This window comes from Branchiostoma lanceolatum, chromosome 8 (assembly GCF_035083965.1).
Source record: "Branchiostoma lanceolatum isolate klBraLanc5 chromosome 8, klBraLanc5.hap2, whole genome shotgun sequence".
Classification (NCBI taxonomy): domain Eukaryota; kingdom Metazoa; phylum Chordata; class Leptocardii; order Amphioxiformes; family Branchiostomatidae; genus Branchiostoma; species Branchiostoma lanceolatum.
Window position 1 is genome coordinate 18367992 of NC_089729.1, and position 22999 is coordinate 18390990.

The 22999-nt window shown below is 40.0% G+C and overlaps 3 protein-coding genes across 3 annotated transcripts; all 3 read left to right on the top strand.

Moving 5' to 3' along the window:
- The first annotated feature begins 195 nt into the window (after positions 1–195).
- LOC136439536 (sushi, von Willebrand factor type A, EGF and pentraxin domain-containing protein 1-like) lies at positions 196–6089 on the top strand. Its single transcript, XM_066434954.1, has 13 exons — positions 196–375; positions 670–861; positions 1041–1295; positions 1709–1897; positions 2072–2269; positions 2622–2810; positions 3084–3335; positions 3533–3712; positions 3934–4134; positions 4369–4485; positions 4788–4928; positions 5313–5543; positions 6058–6089. Exons 3-13 carry the CDS (start codon positions 1199–1201, stop codon positions 6087–6089), a joined length of 1827 nt encoding a protein of 608 aa, XP_066291051.1. The 5' UTR covers positions 196–375; positions 670–861; positions 1041–1198.
- On the top strand, positions 4769–9907 carry LOC136440385 (signal peptide, CUB and EGF-like domain-containing protein 2). Its single transcript, XM_066436407.1, has 7 exons — positions 4769–4928; positions 5313–5543; positions 5966–6154; positions 6309–6824; positions 8229–8390; positions 8858–8954; positions 9351–9907. The coding sequence occupies exons 3-7, from the start codon at positions 6142–6144 to the stop codon at positions 9460–9462; spliced, it is 900 nt and encodes a 299-aa protein (XP_066292504.1). The 5' UTR covers positions 4769–4928; positions 5313–5543; positions 5966–6141; the 3' UTR covers positions 9463–9907.
- Positions 9908–15785: 5878 nt separating this feature from the next.
- Positions 15786–17886, top strand: LOC136439537 (uncharacterized). The gene is made up of 3 exons (XM_066434955.1): positions 15786–15804; positions 16649–16715; positions 17283–17886. Exons 1-3 carry the CDS (start codon positions 15786–15788, stop codon positions 17884–17886), a joined length of 690 nt encoding a protein of 229 aa, XP_066291052.1.
- Positions 17887–22999: the final 5113 nt, after the last annotated feature.

Below are 22999 nucleotides of genomic sequence, written 5' to 3' on the forward strand. Positions count from 1 at the left end.
CAATGATTCTGGTTACATTTAATTTCGTTCATTGGACCCATTTTGAGGTAACATGTGTATTACATGAAAAGGCAAATCAATTGATATTTTGTTTATTGTAGCAGATATTGGGATGGAAAATAGTTGCTGATCGTCGTTTCTGGCACACAACCATCCCGAAGAAACATGATTCATTATTTTCCCTGACAGGAAGAAAATGCCCGCCTCCAGCGACCGATACTGGTCAACAACTGACCTGTGCTACTACTGACGTGCACTATTACGGTACGAGATGTACCGTTTCCTGTCAGGTCGGATATCGGCCCTCTGGGGAAGACCAGGGCATTATCTGTGAATCTGACGGCAGTTGGTCTACATCGGACCTCGATTGCACAAGTATGTCTCTGATGATCCTCTATACTTGAACTGGATTCATCTTCACATTGCCTCACCCTCATCTTGGGGTCCTGTCTGTAGCCCTCTGTATACAGTCTGACTGTGTCCTACCTATACTGTCCCCTATGTAGTCTTCGAATCTCCTATCTGCTACTGGTGCCACAGGTCCTTGCTTGCAAGAATTGGGGTACTTGGACTAAAAGAATTTTGAAATACGGTGATTTATGGCATCCGCCCCTATTTCACACAGAAGCAATATAACAGACAAAAACGCTTGCCTCTCCTCATTCACAGTTGTGACTTGTCTGCCTCTCACTGTCCCAAGTCATGGAGGGATTTCACCTAGCACATGCACAACATCCGCAACCTATGGCGATGTTTGCGGCTATTCCTGTGCTGAAGGCTATGCTGTAGAAGGTCCTTTATCTGCGACGTGTTTGCAAACTGGAGGATGGGATGTAGACGGAGGTCTGGTAGCATGTAGAGGTGAGCATCTTAATAGATGCAAAATATGTGCCCAAATATTTTACGACATCTGAAACTCTAAATCTGGAAACCATAGTAATGAAGAATATTCATTTCACGATTTCTCGCTATTTTGTGTGATGGTTTATAATGCTCTATGTTACGTTCCTTACATATACGTATTCTACATCAATTTTCAGACATTGCTCCACCAGACTTTAACAACACATGCAAAACCGAAGACGTGCCTGTGACCGCTACGTACGGAAAGACGTCGGCAGCTGTCGACCTAAGCTCCCTTGGAATTGCAGCCAACGACAACTCGGGCGAACCCCCTGACGTCACCGTCTCAGAACAAATGGAGGAGTATCCTCCTGGAACTCATTCTGTCTCGTTTTCAGCGACGGATCGTCAGGGGAACGAGAGGCAATGCCAGATTCGCATTGTTGTAACAGGTAAAGTATTGCCAACTTTGTTCCTTCTCTTAAAGTGTGTATGTCTTTGTACTGCTGCAAACATGCTAAATTTTGTTTAAAATGTATAAATAGTCCCATTACCTTTAGAGGACGTAGGGGCAGTGGATTATTGTCTCCTTCCACCGCCTTTTACGTTCCCAACTGAAGTCAGGTACCCATTTATACACCTGGGTGGAGTGAGGAAAGCGCCTTTCCCAGGGGCACAATATCGATGGCAAGCTAGCGTATTCGAACCCGGGACCTACGGGTTCTGAGCCAAATACCCTAACCATCACGCCAACACGACGCCGCTAAATTGTTTAACGTGCACAAATACTTTCGAGTGAAGTTAGCATTCTTCGAGATTGTTTCCTTACAACTAAAAGAATGTGATTTCAATGTGTTTATTTCAGTGAACAGGTGCGGTTCTCCCACAACACCTGACCATGGCACGGTGGCGGGTACGTGCCAAACGCACCTGGGGAGTAGCTGTGACGTGGTGTGTGATCCCGGGTACATGGTCGCACGGAAAACGTCACCTGTTATGACCTGCGAGGATCAAGACGGTGTCTTATCCTGGGTGGGCAATGCCTCATGCGTCGGTAAGTTCTGTGATATTTGTTGCTCTTCATATTACTGTAGCATACCTACATGTACACCAGTGTTATCGGCGGTTTTAGATTCATTATGAGAAGACATTTCATGCGATGATATGTAACCAAATGTATGTAATTCTAAAATGTTCTATCCTTTATTCTACTCTCTGCGTATATCAGAGGTGACCTGCCCTCCATTGTCCGTGGATGATGCTGCTGGTATCTCGTACCCTGACTGCGAGACGGGAGAAGAACAGCCAGTAGGCACAGTCTGTGCGCTCGCCTGCGATAGCGAATATCACATCGCCGCACCCGGATCCTCACCCAGTATGACATGCCTGCCGTCTGGATCGTGGGATGGGAACTTCACCTGTATTGGTAAGATGTTCTTCATTAAAGCATACCTTCATATAAGTAATGGAACATAACGTTACATAGCTTTATGTATTACTTATTAGTATCGTGATGTGTTGTAGCCTCTACCAGGCCCCGCGGATCGCTGGGAAATACAGTGAATTGTATGAAGGGAGTCGTCTACGCAGAAAGGGTACAATCTGAAACTCTCGATGGCCAAATTCCCCCGGCATATGTTCTCTCTATAGCCTGCGCGGTTAATCTGGTGCAGACAAATGTGTTGTCTGTTTTCCTCTTTCCTGATAAAGCACTTCTAACTCGCAATCCATATTCATCTGAAACATTCAGGTAAGATATACATATACTGTCTTTGCAGGGCCGACCTGTCCTGGGCTGACGCCACCATTGTACGGGCATGTGAGTCCGGCTTCCTGCACAAACACCAGCAGGTTCAGGGAGGTGTGCGAGTTTCAGTGCGAGGAGGGTTATCGTCTGAACGTGCCCTCCAGAGCTACCTGTACGGCTGATGGAGCATGGCTGCCCGATGTGACCCCCGGCTGCTTCGGTGAGTGGGTTTGTTTCTTTTTCATCAAAACCTCATATTTTTCAAAAGGCATAATAAAGAAATTTAGCGTTCCTCATCAAATCTAACAACAAACCAATCCGACCACTTGTGCTGATTTATGCGGATTTGAATATCATAATCATAATCACTACCATAACATATAGTTTTCCCCATGTAATCCGTCTCAAATTTGTCCTGCTAATTTATTTCATATCGTTTCCAAATAGTTTTATCCTGCTTATACGATTTTCTTCGAATTCTGTTCTCTGTCAGATGTGACTGCACCCACGTTTGGAGAGACCTGTCCAGCGGAGACCATACAGGTTATCCAAGACCCCTGCCGCAACCAAGCTATTGTCACATGGACAGCACCCACCTTTCGGGACAACAGTGGATCTGTTACTGTGGAAATACATGCGGACTCGTCACCCGCTACATTTGCTGTTGGAACACACCAGCTTCGTTACAAGGCGACAGACCCGTCTGGCAACACGGAGGAGTGTGTCGTTACAGTCCAAGTTCAAGGTCAGAAGCGATCTATAACTTAAATAAAGCATAATTCACTGTACACACACTAATACTGAGGGTGACTGCAAAGTGGATTAAAAAAGACTGGTTGAATGCTTTTCCAATATGCATCCATTAACTAACTAACATGTATTGTTTCATAGTAAAGCATATTATGTATACGTCACTTATGATGTTCATGTATCCCATTTTAGGAGTAACCTGTGTGATGCCAAGCAGTCCTCTGAATGGGGTTCTTATGAGCCTAAGCTGCAGTAATCACTTGGGTTCAGTAGCCGAGTACCAATGTCATGAAGGGTTTAGTCTGGTAGGATCTTCTGTGAGAGAGTGTCAGGCAGACGGGCGGTGGAGTGGGGAACAGACACGATGTGAAGGTATGTATTCAATCATTACTTATAGACATCTCTGTCATGCAATGTGAATTTAATATAAAAAGTAACTTAAGCTTCTTATATATTTCTTCTTATATATTTCTTATATATTTATATATATGAGCGCCTACACAGAAAGCTGTGTAAGATCCTTGTTATGAACAGGGGAATATTAGGTAAGTCCAATTTGTAAATGATAGTATGTGTTTCTTTGCCTTTGACAGCGAATACCTGCACACCCCTCCAACTACCAGACCATGGTGAGTTCCGGCCGTCCGCATGTGCAGAAGGTGACGTGTTATTCAACACGCAATGCAGTTTGACGTGTGAATGGGCTTTCGAACTTCGTGGAGCAGAGGATTCTTCAACGCTGTGTCGCGCAGATGGGACATGGTCTCTTGACATGACAGACGCCACCTGTGAAGGTGTGTCAGTTTTTTCAAAAGCCTAATGTATTCTAAAGATGTCCGAAACTAGAAAAGAGTTTCATGTACTTCTCGATTTGAGGTGGCCGCTGAGCGAACCTACAAAAGCTAGCTCTAACAATACTAAACCATGAATGGTAAGTGGTAAGAAACATCTACCAACATCCTGTTGTTCCTGATCACTTAAACGTATACTAAACGTATACAACAATTTTTTTGCGTGTATATTTCTAGAAATACCTCCTCCTGGCTTCGGCTCTACTTGCCCAGCAGATATGACCTTCCCAACTGATAATGGAAGACCTACCGCTCACGTGATATGGGCTATGCCTGAAGCTGTGAATGGGCATGGTGAGATCTCTTTGTTACATTTTAGGTTGTTTTAACAGGTGATCATAACGTAACCAACATTTAAAAAAAATCAATAACTAACCAATGCGACAGCAGTGTAAAACGTAATACTTCAGAATCTGACAAGTTTTTATTTGATTTGTACAGTATTTTGACAAACTAAAGAAAGGAACTGCAATGTGGTACATATATGAATGTATGAACCAGAATACATGTTGTGCTGTTTGTACACAATTGATCATTAACTGGAAATGTATGAATACATACTTTTAATCAAAATCATACGTGTGTTTGTCATTAAGGTACAACATTGCACGTGGATGTCAGTCCTGCCGGCACAGCACCGCCACAGGAATTTGCGTCTGGGGTCCATACCATACGTTACAACGCCAGGGACTATCTTGGGAGGACGGCTGAGTGCAGCTTTACTGTGACTGTTCAAGGTATTTATACTTTGTCATGTCCCTCTGGAAAAGGACGTGACAAAATTTTCATGCTATATGTAAACTGGAAACACTTAAATGCAAGCTGGGCTAATAAATGACTACCATGTATGATGTTGATCACCATGTACGATATTTTGTCCATAGACGTAATCAGATTCAGAAAAATTAACATTGCAGCAATGACACAGCTACTGACTTCAACTTTATGATATCCTACCTACCTATAGTCCTTTGACCTGCAGATCGTTACATTTGAGGGGCCAAGGTAGACATGAAGATAGAAAACTGTCTCCGGGCACGTCCTTCGGCAGATCTAAAATGACCAGCAATAAACTTATGTGCTGTCAATCGTAACACATTCCTATCTTAAACCTTTTTTAGACCACGAGTCGCCCGTTGCAACATACTGTCCACGGTCAACAACCATCTACGACGCAGAAGGAACGCTGACGTACAGCAGACCAAGCTGGGAGGACAACGTAGCTGTGGTGTCCCACACATGTGATCCTGAACCCAACACCAACCACGCTTTTGGTGAGAAGACCGTGACATGTGAAGCATACGACGCCACAGGGAATGAAGGAGAGTGTGTGTTTACAATCAACATCCAAGGTATGATCTATGTCCATCGAATCAGAATGCTATCCTATTTTTGTGTTAAACTTCAAGTTTTTTAAAAAGAACTACATGAATGCACGATTGTGTCATACCATGCTAGTGTACACCGTAAACACATATATAGAACTGAATTTGGTAGTACACCTGGTATAGTATGGGCTGTATTTTGACGGGTAAATGTAATTTGTACTGTGATAACTTGAGTCAACTCGTCACCACCGTATGCAGTATGATATAGACGTGTAGAAGTATTTAGTATTGTGGTGTTTACTGCCTACTGTTTGAGTGTTTCTGTACTCTTTTGTTAGTTATTAAGTCATATAATTCAAACTCGGTCGTTGCGACCAAAAGGGCTGATCTAGCTATAGATTACATTGTGCTTGATCGATATGTTTCTTTTTCTTTTTTTGTGCTAGGAAATCCATGTCATCCGCTTGAAGCTCCTGATCAAGGAGGTGTCTCATGCGACAACTTCCTGTCAGGGACCACGTGCTCCTTGTTTTGCCAGGAGGGTTTTTCATTCGCCACGCCACCGAATGATGTCTACATATGCCTAAACGGAGGGCTCTGGGCTCCATCACCGCCTAGAAATATGAAGTGCTCCAGTAAGTAGTATAAAAAACATTGCACATTTCTTATAGATTACTATTGGCACCATATTACGCTTTACATAAAACATCCTTTTATAGTAAGCAAACTTATTAGATATTAATGACATTATGCTATTGCCTAATAAAAAAATATGTGTTCCTGTTTCAGGTTTATATTACAGTAGAGAGGTCAGAAGATACGGGTACCTGACGTTTTATCACTTTAGTGGAGACTGTGATTCGAAAGAAACCCAAAACGAAATCAAGCAACAATTCGTGGACAACCTAATGAATTCAGTTGTCGGAGCGAGTATTTGCTCTTCAGGCTCATGCACCATCGATAACGTCAACGTTATTTGTAGACAGGACAGGCGTAAAAGACAGTCGGAACATGAGGGTGAACGATTCGAACGAGGCATATTTGATGGCAGCTTCAATGTTGAATTTACAATCATTGTGAGCTTGAACCAGACAAACGAGAATACAATACAAGATGAAGTTGATCCCGTTTCCACGTTAACCGAAAGCATAGAGACATTATCAAGTTTTGTTCGGGATATGGTAGAATCGGGTAACTTTACCCTCCGTGTTTGGTGGGACGAGGTACAGGCAGACTCACTGCATGTGGGACCAGCGGAGACCACGTGCGACGACGGCTACGTCAAGAGGGGAAACAGCACATGTGGTATGTTTAACTAATTAACGTGAAGTCAGTTATCTGTGATAATCATTTACCACTTTAATTAAACATCATATATTAAATATGCAGGATTAATTTGCATACAATCACTTAGCGAAATAAACTATTTCAATGTACTCGATAGTCGACGGATGAAATTAATGATAACAAGTTTATTACAAATACAAGCCCTAAAGTAAATTATAAGTAGATATAAGAAAGATATAATAATGAGACAAACAACTATATCAAGAGCTTTCCTACAATGTACTACGCTCTGGAATTTACATCGTGTTAGCTTTGTTGGGTTAACCCTATCCAGACTGGGGGGGGGGGGGGGGGGGGCTAAAAGTGCCCGCGGCAACTTTGACATCGTATTACTGCCAAACGATGTATGCTACGACTACCAAACTTGGTGACTTTTCCTAAAATTTTGTTGGGAACAATTTTATACTAATGGTTAAAGTTTATCATTTTTCATGTTGCCATGGCAACGGGTTTCTGACAGGCATTTTATGCAAAAATCATTAATTTTTTGAAAACAATGATATTTCTCAGGTTTTCTTGCACAACTACACTAGTTTTCCTACATGTATAACATTATATGTAATTAAATGTAACTTTCCTGATTTAATATTCATAATTTATGCTAATTTGATGACGTAATCAGTCAAAATCCAAGATGGCGGACTATATCACTATTTCAGGTATCAGCAGGCTTTTTTGCCTTTAAAATCGTCAATACCTGACATTTTCTTTATCAGAAACATTTAGATTAACGTTTCTAGTCTATTTTCAGTGTCCTTTGGGGTCATAAGTGGAAAAAAAGGATTTTTAAAAATTTCAAAATTGCCGATCCAAGATGGCGGATCCCAAGGGATCGCTAACAACACATGACGTCACTCTATGGCGTCATTTTGACGTCAACGTACTTACCATTGACGTTGTATGCCTTGCATACCTTAAAATGAATAATACAAACCGTTTTGTTTAATACCTTTAGATATTACGGGAATTCCCTATTTAGCCAATAAAATCACATCGATGACGTCATAATTACGTCATATTACGTCATAACGTCACCAAAATTACAGGAATTATAAAACTTGACGTGAATATCACTCCCTGCAAATTTGGTGATGATACATCATACCGTTCGGAAATTATGAGGGGGGGGGGCGAATCAGCCCCCCCCCCCAGTCCCAGATATACCAAAAAAGCCCAGTCTGGATAGGGTTAAAGATGTCAATCATCTATGGATAGCTATCGTCGATTCAAATAAGTTTGATAAATAATAGCAGGATTGTTGCATGTTTCTGACCCCAGATTCTTTTTTTTGTACCTACCAAATCTCAGCTTTTCATCGATTTATGCAGAAATAACTTCGGCATATTTGTTTTAATACTACAGTTGCCTGTCCTGTGGGGTCACTGTTCAACACCACAACGAAGCAATGCGAGGAGTGTGACGCAGGCACCTACCAGGACGGGGAGGCACAGACGGAGTGCTTTCTGTGCCCAAACGAGCAGACAACACTTATGAAAGGCGCTCACAATGTCAAAATGTGTCTAAGTGCGTTGCATTGTTATGAATATATATATATTCCTGTTTTTTCTCCTTCCAGATTTGATTTGAAGCACATTTTATAGACCTATAATAAGACAATAAGAACAAAGTTAGGGGAAAAAACTATTGCTACGGTGGCGATTGAATGTTTATTGTAAATGGCGTTCACAAGTCGAATAATCTTTTGTTAGTCAGAGAGCCAAGACAGCAGCTTATGATCGGTCTGTACTGTGAACCGCCGTCGGTATAGGTAGCATTTGAATTACCTTTGTTACAAAGACAATCCCATAACATTCCAGAGATACATTTGTGGAATTCTCGGAATATCTATATGAATAACTAGCCACATGATGCAGTGTTCGGGTGGCTCCTGAAACGCCGCCAAAAAGTAAAGATGATTGTTTGAAAAGAAAAGACTAAGACATGTGCTTGAAGTTCTGACTGCAAGTTCACAAATTGCTGTATTTGTCTAGGTGATGATCTTGGAAATGACGTCATCATTAAGATATTGGGGACACTATGCGCTTTGTTCGCCATCCTTGCGACAGTTTTGTGGTGCATCCCGACAAGGTAACACGTGATGTGCTTTCAAAGATATCATTGATATATAAAACTTTCAAGTTAGGTCCCCTATTTAGTATCAAAACATTCAAGGGTCCTACGGCCCATCAATTATCTCCAAGCAGATCTCCACGGTGCCTGACTGGAGCTTCTCTGGCTAGTTTATACGATCTTGGCATCGTGAAGATCTCCTTGGAGACTAGCTCATTATATGCTTGTATATATGTGAAAATGACAATTATATCAGTCTGTATCAATAATATTTCAACTAATAGTTTTAGAATATCACCATATACTAAAGAAACACAAGAATCTGTGAAAATTCAATGATCTTTTGTTTTCGTCAGTATTTACCTTCAGATAACGACTGAAATTTGGCTAATTATCTGAAAAATCCTTTTCCAGAAGTCAGCAGAACAAAGTGATTGATAAGAGCACGGACGAAATTGAAGACATCTTAAAGCTTCGAAGACTATCAAATCAGCTTGTCGCTGGGCCATTGCCTATTGTTGACTAAGACTGCCGTGTGGTGGAAGCCTAAACGGGCACACAGTTAGTCGTAAGAGCATTTTTCAAGAAACGACATTTGTATGATTTCGATTGACAATCGTCTTCATACACTGATAGGGATTCGCTCTTACTTGTACCTCCAGTTTTATGGAGGATGTAGCCGAACCTTTTTAAGATCTTGTATGTGAAACTTAACATTCTCGAATCGGCTTAGTCACTGCAAAAGAAGAGTGCCCATTATGTAATTCACAGTATTTTACAGCTTCAAGGGCGTTGAATGTAGCCCTTACATGTAGCCAGTTGTCATTAATTTGTCTTTTGTGATGTGCACTCATGAAGTTGCTTGCAGTAATACTTTAGATGCTCTGGCAAACATTTATGGCTTTAAATAGATTTGTTTTCCTGGATGAAATTCAACATTCTTTTAACAAATAAACATTTTTGTACTTTTATGTTTCACATCACAGCCTTTCACTATCCCTATATCCATATGAAAGTACGTTATATGACTTATATGTATTAATTTATTCCCAATTTTAACATGGCTTTAGTATACATTCAGGGTACATGACTATTGCTATGATTGCAGTTTTTTATGCTTTCTGTCTTGTAGGGTGGGGTTGGGGATCTGGTATGTTCCACCCACGTGAACTGTGATCTGAAAATCTAAAGAGAAACTAACAAATATGAATTTTACGTGCATGCTGAAAAACTCTACTTACCTGTGGCTACTCCAAGATCAGAGTGCTCCAGTCCACCAATAACGCACATTTAACGCAGGACCCGGGTATATCGGTGAATAGGTCACATTATTATTCATGCGAGTTAATGCCAGGAAATATTCGCTCGACAATCAACATTACGTCACCAATAAATATTACAATTAAGTTTTTCAGAATAGGTTAAGAGGCGATGCGAGACTCATCAAAGATGTACTGTTTTCGCAATATGAACAAAAGTGGGCTTATGAGCTTTGGCTTAAGTCCAAACTAAGAACCTATGCATTGATAAAAGACTCATTCTCCCCAGAAGGATATGTTACGCTCCCTCTTACAAGAGCCCAGAGATCTTTGTGTGCCCAGCTGAGAGCGGGCATATTATCCTTGTCTTTTTAAGACGATAGAATTTGTCTACTGTGAAATCTATATGAAATTGAGGATGAGGTCAATTTCTTATTTTATTGCCCTCTTTACGACAGCTTACGCAAAACACTGTTCGACAAAATGTACAACAAGAGACCTGATATGATTTGGGAAAGAGATGAAACAGAACTTAACTGCTTATTTACGGGGGGGGGGGGTATTTGAAATTTCATCATACATACAACAGGCTTGAAAGAAGCGTAAGCACTATTCTCCAAGCAGAGGCTTCGATCGAGAGGGGTAGTTTTGTCCGGAATTTTAACGTTCAGAGGAATACGTAAGCACTACATCTATTCATAACAAGACAAAATATTCTTTAGTGGAATGACTTGATCCTGTTTTGCATCTAGTTTTGGTTTTGTTTGGTTCTGTCTCTTCCCTGCCATGTACTGTTGTGACTGTTATATACTGAGATTATATACTTGTTGCTACTTTAAACAACTTTTGGTTTGAAATTAATTTATATTCATCTACCACTTGTTTTCTTTGATTGATTTGAATCAATGTACCAGGTGTGGCCCTTTTGCGTTGTCATTGTAATATAATCATTATTATTATTTATCATGATTTACCACTCTACCTCTACCAACACTATCCATATGTCAATTTTATGTATTCAATTTGGTGTCCTATAAGTCCGTATGGGCTGGGCGAGAACACGAAAAGTCGCAGAACACGAAAATAAAATATCCATTCATTCATTCATGAATTTTCATTCATTCATACTGCCAGGTAGTCAGAGTAAATATTAGAGCACGTACGGATTGGTCTAACCTAGCCACCTACACACGATGGGTAAAATTACTTGATACGCTCTTTCTTTACAAGTACAGACATATAAATGACGAACTTAAGTTTACAAACTTCTAGTACTAGTGCCACTACTAAACATCTTTTAAAAAAGCATGATTAAGCAGACAACAAGCATGAATAGAAACACAATTGTGACGAAATAGGATAAGATTATGCAAAATAAAATAGCATATAACAAATATTAAAACACGCAATCACAAATAGAAGCAGACAATTGAGCTTGAAACATCTAGTTTTTTCTGTATTGCGTCATTACAGGAGGTTCTGTGGCACAGAGGCAGGTTCTTGCTTTTCACTGGCCTGGGTGTAGCTTATGTTTTCGAAGGTACGAACATTATTCAGTATGAACCTGTATGTTCATTGTGGAAATACCAGATATGTAAACACAGCTCATTGAACATATCTATGTTTCAGATTTGAATGAGACCTGGTTAAGGTGAAAATGTAAAGTGTCAGAGACCAATTCTGTTGAAACAGGCTATGTATGAGTAAAAGTTTCAAATGCTCTGTTTCAAAAACTCTGTGCATGAACTTGGTATTTGTCATGAACGCAGTACTTTTTTTCTCGGTTTCATAAGAAGAACAAATCATTCCTGTTGTACATTTGAAATCTAAATCGTGTTGTTCCATTTTACAGCAGATCAGAGGAAGGGAGGTTAATACTGACAAAGTCCGATCTCCAGATTAAGGGTGTGTAAAGAGAATCTTAAGAACCGTCATCACTGGCCCGAAATCACCCTCCAGTCACGAGCAGGGACAGCGTTGTGCCCGACAGGTGTCGTGTCTATCAATTGTTAGACTGGATGAGTGGTATTTGTCTGGACTGAACTAAAGATACAATCGAATGGTGAACTCTACTAACGGCAGAAGATTGATGTTATAGTGAACAGAAATTAGGGTAGATATAGTACAATACAAACATTTGTATGTCAATAGTAAACCATTTTTTGCGTTTACAGACGTAATGATTTCTTTTAACGTTTTGTCCCTGAAGAGAAAGGTACGACAACACTGCATGTCATCCAACATGATTGTCGTACGTGTTGTGATCCTCATTCTGATAAACATACCACAGAATTGTGAAGCATCAGTGCTTTCACAACTGCTCTCTCAAAGATTTAACGTTCAAAACTGGCACAGCAATGATTCAGTTTGGCTACATTACTCTCTTTTACCCCGAATATGTTGTGACAACAAAGGCTTAACGAGTGTTCCGAAAGAACTGCCTTCAAGCCTTTTTTTATTCAGCTCCCCAATAACGCCCTGACCACGTTTCCTTGCATGGCCCTGCCCTATGTGAACAACATGATCTAAAAAAACATCAGTTACTTCCCATGGTACTGCCTGAAGAACATGCCAAGGCTAGTTCAGTTGGATTTGTCACATAATCAACTCTTCTCTATCAACTCTGTTAAACTCCCATTTTACCATACAAACCTATCATAACGGGAAACCCTTTCCGCTGTGACTGTGACATGGATTGGGTCATTGATTTCGCAGTAAAAGCGGAAACGTGCAGAAATGAAACATCATGAAGGTGCACAGATCTTCTCAGCGGAAATGACATGGCATTCGCCATATACAAAGAGCAGTCTTTGTTTCGCTGTAAAACACCAGCTATAGTAGAGAACGTAGAGCTCCACAGGTTAAATGAATATATCTCAGGAAGTTATTTTTTCTGGGACAGGACAGGCCAAATTTTTTTATAATCTGTGCGAATTGATGCGATGTTGTTGTCCTCTGTCAAAGACACAAAGTATCATTTAACAATACTATGTCTTTTCTATGATTGCTGAAAATTTCCGCATTTCCTGATGATTCCCTGCAATGCCAGATAGTGAAAGTCAAGTTTATTGCAATTACTAGAGTGTCTTGCGAGTAACAAGGTTATGATAAGACAAGTGGCATTTACGGAATGGTTTATAGTCCCCTGCAACCCCAGTTTTTTTTAAATCTTACCAAAATTAACAAGACAAAAATCTTGTAATGCTTAGAGATTGTTATGTTGACGTAGGTCTTTAGTAAAGATGTCAGTTGGTTTAATACTGTAGTAAATATCAAACATAACTATTCATCAATACGAGTCACTTTGGCATTTTAGCAGAAGACAGTTTGATCATATTTTCAAAAATGTGACGAGTTCAGATTTTTAGCATGAACTCTACGTGTCATTGGTAGTTATTGTATATATCTTAAATTCGTCTTAGGGTTATTCACGTCATGAATACTTATGAAACATGAAAGCCTGTAAATTTATTAATATGTATTCCGTTTTTGCGGGCATACTGGCACTAGTAAACGGTAATCTTGATTGGCTCATGATAACTTATGCAATATGAGAGTCTAATAAAGGGATTTTCTGTGACTTGCCACATACTTTTGATATCGTGATATAGAAATCACTATAAATGTGTACCATTGTGACAGACAATGTCTTTTAGCTTCCACAAGTACCAGCTATTATTTGTTGGTTATGACGCAGCAAGACCTCTTTTGAGGGGGTACCAGTAATTCATGTATGATACCTAACCCTAGTATGATTTGTGAAGTATCTGTATCTATTCTGTATCCATGGTTGTTCTTTTCAAGTGATCTAACTACTTATCGACATAATATTGTGCCTCAGTACTAGGTACAATGTTTAATCAAGCTTGTCGAGCCTTGGCACTGCATATGTAAAACCTAGCACTGTTTGACATTTGGCGTTCGCTGCATTTTTAGTACAACTGGGAATGGTTTTTGAAAGAACATACCTGTGATCTTATTGGTCTACTGGCCATGGTCTGTCTGACTGCGTTTTGACGTGATAGTTGATCTTCACAGGCACGTACATAGCTTGGTTGGTCATGATTAATCAAACTTGTGGAGCCTGAGCGCTACATATGTAAAACCAAGCTCTGTCTACGTCATGCATCTGCTGTACATTTTGCCAGTACTGCTGGAGGATGGCTTTCGAAAGATCTTAAGTTTCAACACCTCAAGTTGGGAATATTGATTTATAATACGACACGTAACGCATAACCGTCGACAGACGTTTATTACGTTTGTGTCAATGAAATTGTAAACGTTACTAATCATGTGTACCTTTTATAGCATTTCTTCCGTTCTGTAAATATCATTATCATACATCTTCCCAGGCAAAATAGACCTTCGCACACGTACACATATTAGGTCTACTGAAATAACGCCCACGTGCACGCACGATCAGTAAGATTACTCATATATTATAATTGCTAGGCAGAGTAAATATTACAACACGTACGGATTGGTCTACTGTAGCCACCCATACACTACGGACATAGTGATAACGAATTTAAGTTTACAAACCTCTAATACTAGTGCCACCACAAAACATATATGAAAAAACACCATTAAGCACAAAATAAACATAAAAGAATGGTGACAAAATAAATTTATGATAAACTTGTGAAAAAAGTAATACCATATGACAAATATTGATATATTCCCAGTTGGAGTGAACATTCCTGAACAAGTGGATTGGTCTACTGTAATCACACACACTGAAAAGAACAGAATTACATTTGAGACCATAAAATTCAACTGACAAGGTGGTGGATTATGTGACCAGGTTTTATGACGTCATTACCAGACGAATCATCACCTTTCTGGGCAGGTGTTGCTGGAAACAGCATCTCAGCTCCATCTTAACGGAAGGAGATTTTCTTTAAATAAATTAGAGAATTTTGACGAAAAAGAGGGAAATATCTCAAATCGTTGATGGTCTTCGAAATATTTGAAGTTTCAATACCTTAAGGCAAGGTTGCATTGGTCCAGTCAGTTCGAGACCTTGAGACTCTGTACGTTTATACGTCGCGCAGTTACTCTCTCCGTCGATTATAAATTGTACAGACTGTAGTGCAACACTTATTTACCTGCACATGTGTATTGTAACTAGGCCCAGTATATCTCTAAGATATTCATGTACTCTATCCAATGCACTTGTATCTGTAGACCTGTTGTATAAACCTGTATTGCGATATCCTGTGTTAGGGTGAGGCAAAGGTCACTCAATAAACACGGCTCATAGACAGGAATGGGACTGGCTGGTTCTGAGCTTATATAAAGTTAATCATTAAGTAGACGCTAAGACTCAAACTACACAAACATTTCACAAGGCCACAGTCCAGTCCAGCGATCACTAGTACTGCCGGTACAGAAGACAACGCAGAACAGGCAAGACTGAACAGGTGTGTATGACTGACAATGTAACCCATGTAAATGCCAAGCTAAGCCTTTTCTATTAGTAAATAGTTCTTGCTCTTTCCTCACACGAGCTCACAAGTCTCTTCTGTCAGCTCCTGAGAGTTACCAGCATCAGCTCTTTTGACGTCTAGTCACGCGCTGAAGAGAGACAATGGCTTTTGTTGGAAAAGGTAGGTTTCAGAACAGTGGCTGTAAAAAGGGTTGTTTCTCCGTTTCCTTTGCATTTCTCTATTTTGGCAGACCCACCAAAACAAAGAACAGAATGCATAATTTAAAAAAATCGAGACATGTATACAGTTGTCAAATTTTGGGCCCTTGGCTCTTCTTGTAAACATATCTAATGAAGGCATGTCACCGGTTCTATGCCTTTTGTCATTTAGTCATTTACTGGACCTCGGCATGGAAAAGTGATTGCATGCGCATATGCACAGTACATGTATACTAAACAAAGGTAATGTTTAAGGCCATAGACAGTGACAAAAGGAGACTACAGTATTAATCTTGATCCTTTCGTAATCACCGCCAAGTAAATGAGTCCGTAGTACCAGTTATCTGACGAAAATCATGGCTGCAGCAATAACTTGGCAAAGCGATACGAGCGATAGCGATGATGTCACGATGAAGCAGTGGTAGACAAAAAGCCGTGGCAGGCAAATTATCTATTTACATATGTTATCAAATTCAAGTAATTTGATCTGTTAATCTAAATATTAGTAGGTAATTTAATCTGCTAACATCGTTTTGCTTACCAGTCGTCCAATATCCCGTATTGTAACTAAGACTGGTATATCTGTAACTTATATAAAGCAACATCATGTATTAGACATACTGCATTCCTGCACTTGTATCCGTAGACCTGTTATAAACGTATAGCAATACCATGAGTTAAAGTGACGCATAGGTTACTAAATAAACACGGCTCATAGACAGTAATCGAACTGGCTGGTTCTTAGTTTACATAAAGTTAATCATTGTATAGAAGCTAAGACTCAAACTACACAAACATTTCACAAGGCCACAGTCCAGCGATCACTAGTACTGCCGGTACAGGAGACAACGCAGAACAGGCAAGACTGAACAGGTGTGTATACACCCCGGATGTAAACACGTTGATTTCTTTGTCGTGACATCTTGACCCTGGCGACTGGTTACTAGATGTATTTTCCTAGTCTTTATTTGCTTTTGTACACCTGTCTGCCTTTACCCCACATTGTTCTTTTGTTGAAAGGCTATGCAGCATCAACGTTGATGAAGGTTAGACATCCATGTAATAAGATACGCCAAAAATAATTACTCAAGCAACTGGATAAGATTTTGAAACAGTCAGACGTTTCAGACAGTATCCACTGTCTTTCGTCAGTGACTAACGATAGGACTGAGAACACCAGGTTTTATACCAAAACTCTGAATAGATATGTTAATGAGGTAAAGACAATTTAGGATGTCTTGAAGTAGTCTTCAAAAAGAAGGAGGAATCCCTACTTTCCAAAGGACTAAATTTCGCAGTAGCACCTAACAAGATCCCCAATATTGACATTATCACAGAAACTGAATCAGCAATTCGTCGGGCCCATATACCATATAAACAGGCTGAAGCCTTACGCACCAAAGTAGCCACCACTCTGAAAGTCTCTAAACCCCCTTCTAGCAACATCACCCGGGAAGAACAAACTGCGCTCAAGGATTTGGCCACTAATCAAGACATAGTGATCCTTCCCGTGGACAAGGGCAGATGCACAGTAGTCTTAGACAGGGAACAGTATGACAGAAAAGTTCAAGACCTATTAGGGGACAAAGACACATACATGCCCTTGAAAAAGAACCCCACAAACAAGTTCAAAAAGGAAATCCATAAAGCTCTCGAGAAATTGAAAGATGACGAGTTTCTGGACCAGGCCACCTATTTCAAGCTTAATCCCAATACAGAACAACCCCCAGCATTCTACGGCCTTCCCAAAATCCACAAACCCGGAGTCCCTCTACGACCCATAGTATCCGGTATAGGATCTGTCACTTATAACCTAGCAGGTCATCTGGCTAAGATCTTGGGACCGTTGGTGGGAAAGTCTCAACACCATGTACAGAATAGTGCAGACTTCGTCCAAAAAATCAAAGACATCACTGTAGCAGAAGATGAAATCATCACTTCATATGATGTGTGCTCGCTTTTCACTTGCATACCCCCCAAGGAGGCAGTATCAGTGGTTAGGGAGGCCTTGGAGGCCGACGACACACTTGCAGATAGAACCTAACTCTCTGTGGACCACATATGCGAACTGCTAGACCTTTGCCTAGGGTGCACTTATTTCACTTACAAACAACAGTTTTTCCAGCAAGTGCACGGCTGTGCTATGGGATCACCGGTATCGCCCATTGTTGTGAACCTGTATATGGAGAAGTTTGAGAACAAAGCCCTCAGCACTTTCAATGGCCCTCCCCCAGCAAACTGGTTTCGCTATGTAGACGACACTTGGTGTAGGCTAAAGAAGAGAGTAGCTGATGACTTCTTTGACCATATTAACCAGGTAGATGACAACATCAAGTTCACACAGGAGTCGTGTCAAAACAACATGCTCCCCTTCTTAGACACCAAAACCATCATAGAGAAGGATGGCAACCTTCAGTTAGAAGTGTACAGGAAACCGACCCACACTGATCAATATCTGGCCTTTGATTCCCATCACCCTTTGGAACACAAACTAGCAGTGATTAAAACTCTCTTCCATCGAGCAGACAATGTCATTACCTCAGACGAAGCAAAAACAGAAGAACACAGACATCTCCGTGTGGCTTTAGCCAAGTGTGGCTACCAAAATTGGACCTTCAACAAGGCCCTCAAACCTTCTGACCAGTCTTAGAAAACACTCAAGTGCAGACCATTGACCAACAGAAACAAGGTCAACATTACCATTCCCTACGTCCAAGGAGTATCGGAAAAACTCAGACGTATCTTCCAAAACTTCAACATTGCCACTAACTTCAAACCTCACTCAACTCTCAGGCAGAAACTAGTCCATCCAAAAGACAGGCCTGAAAAAGGCATCAAAGCCAATGTCATCTACAAACTGAAATGTGAGGAACCGAACTGCAATAACATGAACATTGGGGAGACAAGTCGACCACGAAAAGAAAGGTACAAGGAACATTGCAGAAAGAGCGCTAACCGCTACTCCTCTGCCATTTACCACCATCTAAAACACAACCAGGGACACTCATTCAATTTCGAATCCACGGACATCCTAGATCGTGAAGAACGCTGGTTCGAACGGGGAATTAGAGAAGCAATATATGAGAGGATGTACAACCCCGCCCTCAACAGGAAAGGGGGTCTACGCGTTAAACTTTCAGGCACCTGGGATAATGCACTGCCCACCACCCCCACCCCCGGACAAGCAACATTTAGTTACTGTACTAGAACAACAGTAGCTAATTGAACTATTGGCATAAACTTTGTCTTGAATTAATCTTCTTTTTGAAGACTACTTCAAGACCTCCTAAATTGTCTTTACCTCATTAACATATCTATTCAGAGTTTTGGTATAAAACCTGGTGTTCTCAGTCCTATCGTTAGTCACTGACGAAAGACAGTGGATACTGTCTGAAACGTCTGACTGTTTCAAAATCTTATCCAGTTGCTTGAGTAATTATTTTTGGCGTATGCAGCATTAAGCCCAGCTTTGGTGCATTTTTACAGCTGACAGATTTGGAGCAGAAATTCACCAATGGCCTGTTGATCTTAGCTTGTCCAAATATTCCTGCTATAATTCACAAAAAAGAGAACGGGATGCAATAAAGAGAAAATTGAATCATTTGACGTTCCGAGGAAAACGCCTTGCCGGGGTTACAATCAGTTCATTTGAAACATGTCAACAGCAAGAAAACATTTAACTACATATTGAGCTAAAGCTATGGATTGGGCGTTCGGTGAAATAAATTTGACGAGTCGGATCCGGGCCTAACTTTGACCTTTTCTTTCTGCTCAGTATTTACCATCAGCCAATTTTGCTCCTGCAAGGCCAAAATATTATTGCTCATTTATGTATTAAAAAATAAACTGACCTTAGAAAAACATAGGGTTGATCTTTGTGTTTGCTCGATACTTGCAATCTCATCTCTTCTTCTATTCCAGGTGGCATTTCATTTGCAATGGCATCTTGTAGCAGCCTCAAGGATCTGGAAACTGCATTGCAGGCCATCATTTCAGAACAAGTGGCCAGTGAAGTGCAAGATATACGCACGGCTATAAAACGCCTGGAAGATGCCCATTCACTACGAACTACGGTAATTATGCACTTAAAGGCAATAAGTCTATAAACAATTCATCAATTATCAGACACACAGACACATTCTTCAAATTCGTGATGCACTTTACTCCAAATTGCAAGCACAGCAAAGTAGACAATGCAGTTTCCTAAAAGTTGTGACATTGATCTACATGTTTTGTCTATTCATGACGCGTCACAGATGCACTGTGTGTCACCTTGTGTACACTTAATGCAATCATGTAATATACCAACATGTATATGTACTTGGCATGCTTGCCTAGATACATTTGATATAATATTGAGTCACAGAGTCCAAGAAATAAGTCAATGTTCAAACGTTAATCATGCAGAAAAACTGCAATACCAAAAAAACAATAATGAACTAAACACTCTATTTTTCAACTGCTGTCTCTAAAGCCCCAAGCGGAGGCCATGAATGGTGATGAAAAAGGGGAAGATGGAAAGGGAGGTAAGAAATATGTGACTTTGGATGAGCTATTATAGTTGTCTGTATAACAGAAACTCAACTAGCTTTAAAGTTCATCTGTGTTTGTAGAAATCATTCTGAAACAAATTTTAACTGTAATTTTTAACACAAAAATTGGACTTACCCAAATTTTCGACTGTACAACACCAGTCTTTTTCAAGGAAGGAGCAACCCCACGCTGAGATGACGTCACGTTATGCAGATTAGTCCAATTTTCGTGTTGGAAATTACAGTTAAAACTTGTTTCACGAGAAACTCAATTATATTGATCAATTAAATAGATCAATTGTGAACAGTAGTGTTATAGGCCCACTCCTGTTGGGATGCAATTAGTAGAATGAATTACAGGGCACATGTGCTGTCTGTTATAGATTTAGGCATTGGTCCTTTCAACTCCTTTATTGCTAATATTGGAGACATGTATATGTCTACTACTAGATTATCATCTGTCCTGATCAGCAGATTACTGACGCCATTGATGTTCCCTGGTAGGTGGAGTACCAAATGGACTTTCCAATGCTACATATGGTTATGCCATGCAAACACTAACAATTCAAAACAAATGTACATACATTTCAAACCTCAAGTCTTTACCCCTACTGCAAAGGTGGACTTGCCAGGTTTCTTTAAGTAAAAAAAAAATGAAGAGGTCAACTCCGGCGTTTTGAAGATCAATGAAGAGCTATATCTAGAAGTATGAGATGACACCAGGATGTCATCCCTTGTCCTAATGGTTCAGTCCTTCCCACTAGCGATTTTTCAACTTATCGGGTCCAGGTTCTTTGGCTTGGGGGCCGTATCTGCTTGGGGCCTCGTATCTGCTTGGGATCCTGTACGGTGCCTCAAACAGATACGGTCCCCCAGGCAAAGAACCTGGACCCGATAAATTGAAAAATACGAAGTTCACGCTTCATTTCTGTTAACCTGATCTGTAGCGTCGCACACTAGACCCGGTCTTACGAAGTACACACATCTATTCTGTGCACTTAGTCCGTAACATAACATAACAATTCTTTCTTCTATTCTCTTTGCCGATGACACATATCCCTTTCCCACAAAAACTTTGATTCTCTGATCTTAATGGCTAATCGGATATGTGTAAAGTGCATGGTTTGAAGCAAATAAGTTACCAGCAAATTCTACAAAGACAAATCGCCTTATTTTCAGTAGTGAAAATAAAAGTTATGATATCGATAAGGCAAAAATATTCTTACAGAATTTTCCTAATACACAAGAGAAACAGACCAAAAATTTGGGGGGGGGGTGTAAGAGATGAAAAACTAGAGTTCCACGACCTCTTACCTTCGCCAAATGATTTTTACCTTTATGACTGACGTATCAGGAGTGTTTGTCATCAGTTATAAATCATACCAGTTGATCTACCTCACCCAAAAAACAAAAGGATGAGCTTAACAAAGAAGGTTATGCTAACAAAGTAACATTTATCATGAATTATGCAAATGGGTCCTTATTAGCATAATTTGATTCAACGATGTTCACATTCACATAAACTTCCAAATGACACAAGTATGAAATTGCCATCATTTACCTGTATGGAATTATAGTAGTTTCTCATTAATTATGCAAATTAGGCCTACATTTGCATATTTTTATTCATCAAAATTCCTCAGTAACAAATGTCAGATATGTCAATAGTCATATCTTGGAACACAGCGGGTTTTTAAAATTGTCTCATTAATTATGCAAATTAGAATCTGATTTGCATAATTATCGTCCAATCATACAAAGCATCACGTAAGCTATCTGCATACCAGAAATCATTACCATCCATCAAGCCCATCTTGAGTTATAGTATTTTCTCATTAATTAGGCGAATGAGGTCTTCATGTGCATAATTGATATCTATTAATATTTATCTCGTCTTCAGTAACATATGTCACATGTTTGAGAGTCCTATCGCGGAATTTGGCGGATGTATAAACTTTCCTCATTAATTATGCAAATTAGATACTGATTTGCATAATAAGTATCTAATCATGTACATCATCACGAAAGTTATCTACTTACCAAAAATCATAACCATCCATCAAGCCCTTCTTGAGTTATTCCCTTTCAAAGTCTGAACCAAAACCTGCTCCTGCAGTTCCAAAAAAGCCGCTAGGGGGCCAAAACCTATACCACTTACTCTCTGTCCAAAGAGCTATCTTCCACTAAAAAATCAGTTCCATAGCTTGTCCAGAACACGAGATATCGAAACAGGAAGTTCCGCTGCAGTACCGTAACAAGCCGCTAGGGAACCCAAAATCTAATCATTTCCTAGTCTCATCAAGACCTATCTACCTACCAAATATCAAGACAATCCATCCAAGCCTTCTCAAGTTATGCTGGTCTTTACAAACATACATACAAACGCTACCCTCTGCATAACCTTCTCGGCGAAGGTAATTACACGGGAAAATCCCAGTCTCTGCTATAATTAGAAAAGGTGCCAAAACAATTTCTATTTTAGTTCTTATCTAATTTTGATTTATACCATTAATCATTTGATTATAATTTTCTATCGTTTTCATATTCTAAGTCTTACTTTTCTATATTATTTTTAATTTATAAGTATGAGCTATACACGTTTTTTCCTCCTCCTGAACCTGTTTT

What these genes read in the sequence shown, in the direction of transcription:
- LOC136439536 (XM_066434954.1), top strand. Translation starts at nt 1,199, where the DNA reads ATGGAGGAGTATCCTCCTGGAACTCATTCTGTCTCGTTTTCAGCGACG. An exon ending in GGGCAATGCCTCATGCGTCG is followed by an intron (nt 1,898 to 2,071) that starts GTAAGTTCTGTG and finishes TGCGTATATCAG; the next exon opens with AGGTGACCTGCCCTCCATTG. An exon ending in TGTGACCCCCGGCTGCTTCG is followed by an intron (nt 2,811 to 3,083) that starts GTGAGTGGGTTT and finishes GTTCTCTGTCAG; the next exon opens with ATGTGACTGCACCCACGTTT.
- LOC136440385 (XM_066436407.1), top strand. An exon ending in GAGGGGAAACAGCACATGTG is followed by an intron (nt 6,825 to 8,228) that starts GTATGTTTAACT and finishes TTAATACTACAG; the next exon opens with TTGCCTGTCCTGTGGGGTCA. An exon ending in TTGTGGTGCATCCCGACAAG is followed by an intron (nt 8,955 to 9,350) that starts GTAACACGTGAT and finishes ATCCTTTTCCAG; the next exon opens with AAGTCAGCAGAACAAAGTGA.
- LOC136439537 (XM_066434955.1), top strand. An exon ending in GAACAGGCAAGACTGAACAG is followed by an intron (nt 16,716 to 17,282) that starts GTGTGTATACAC and finishes ACCCCCTTCTAG; the next exon opens with CAACATCACCCGGGAAGAAC.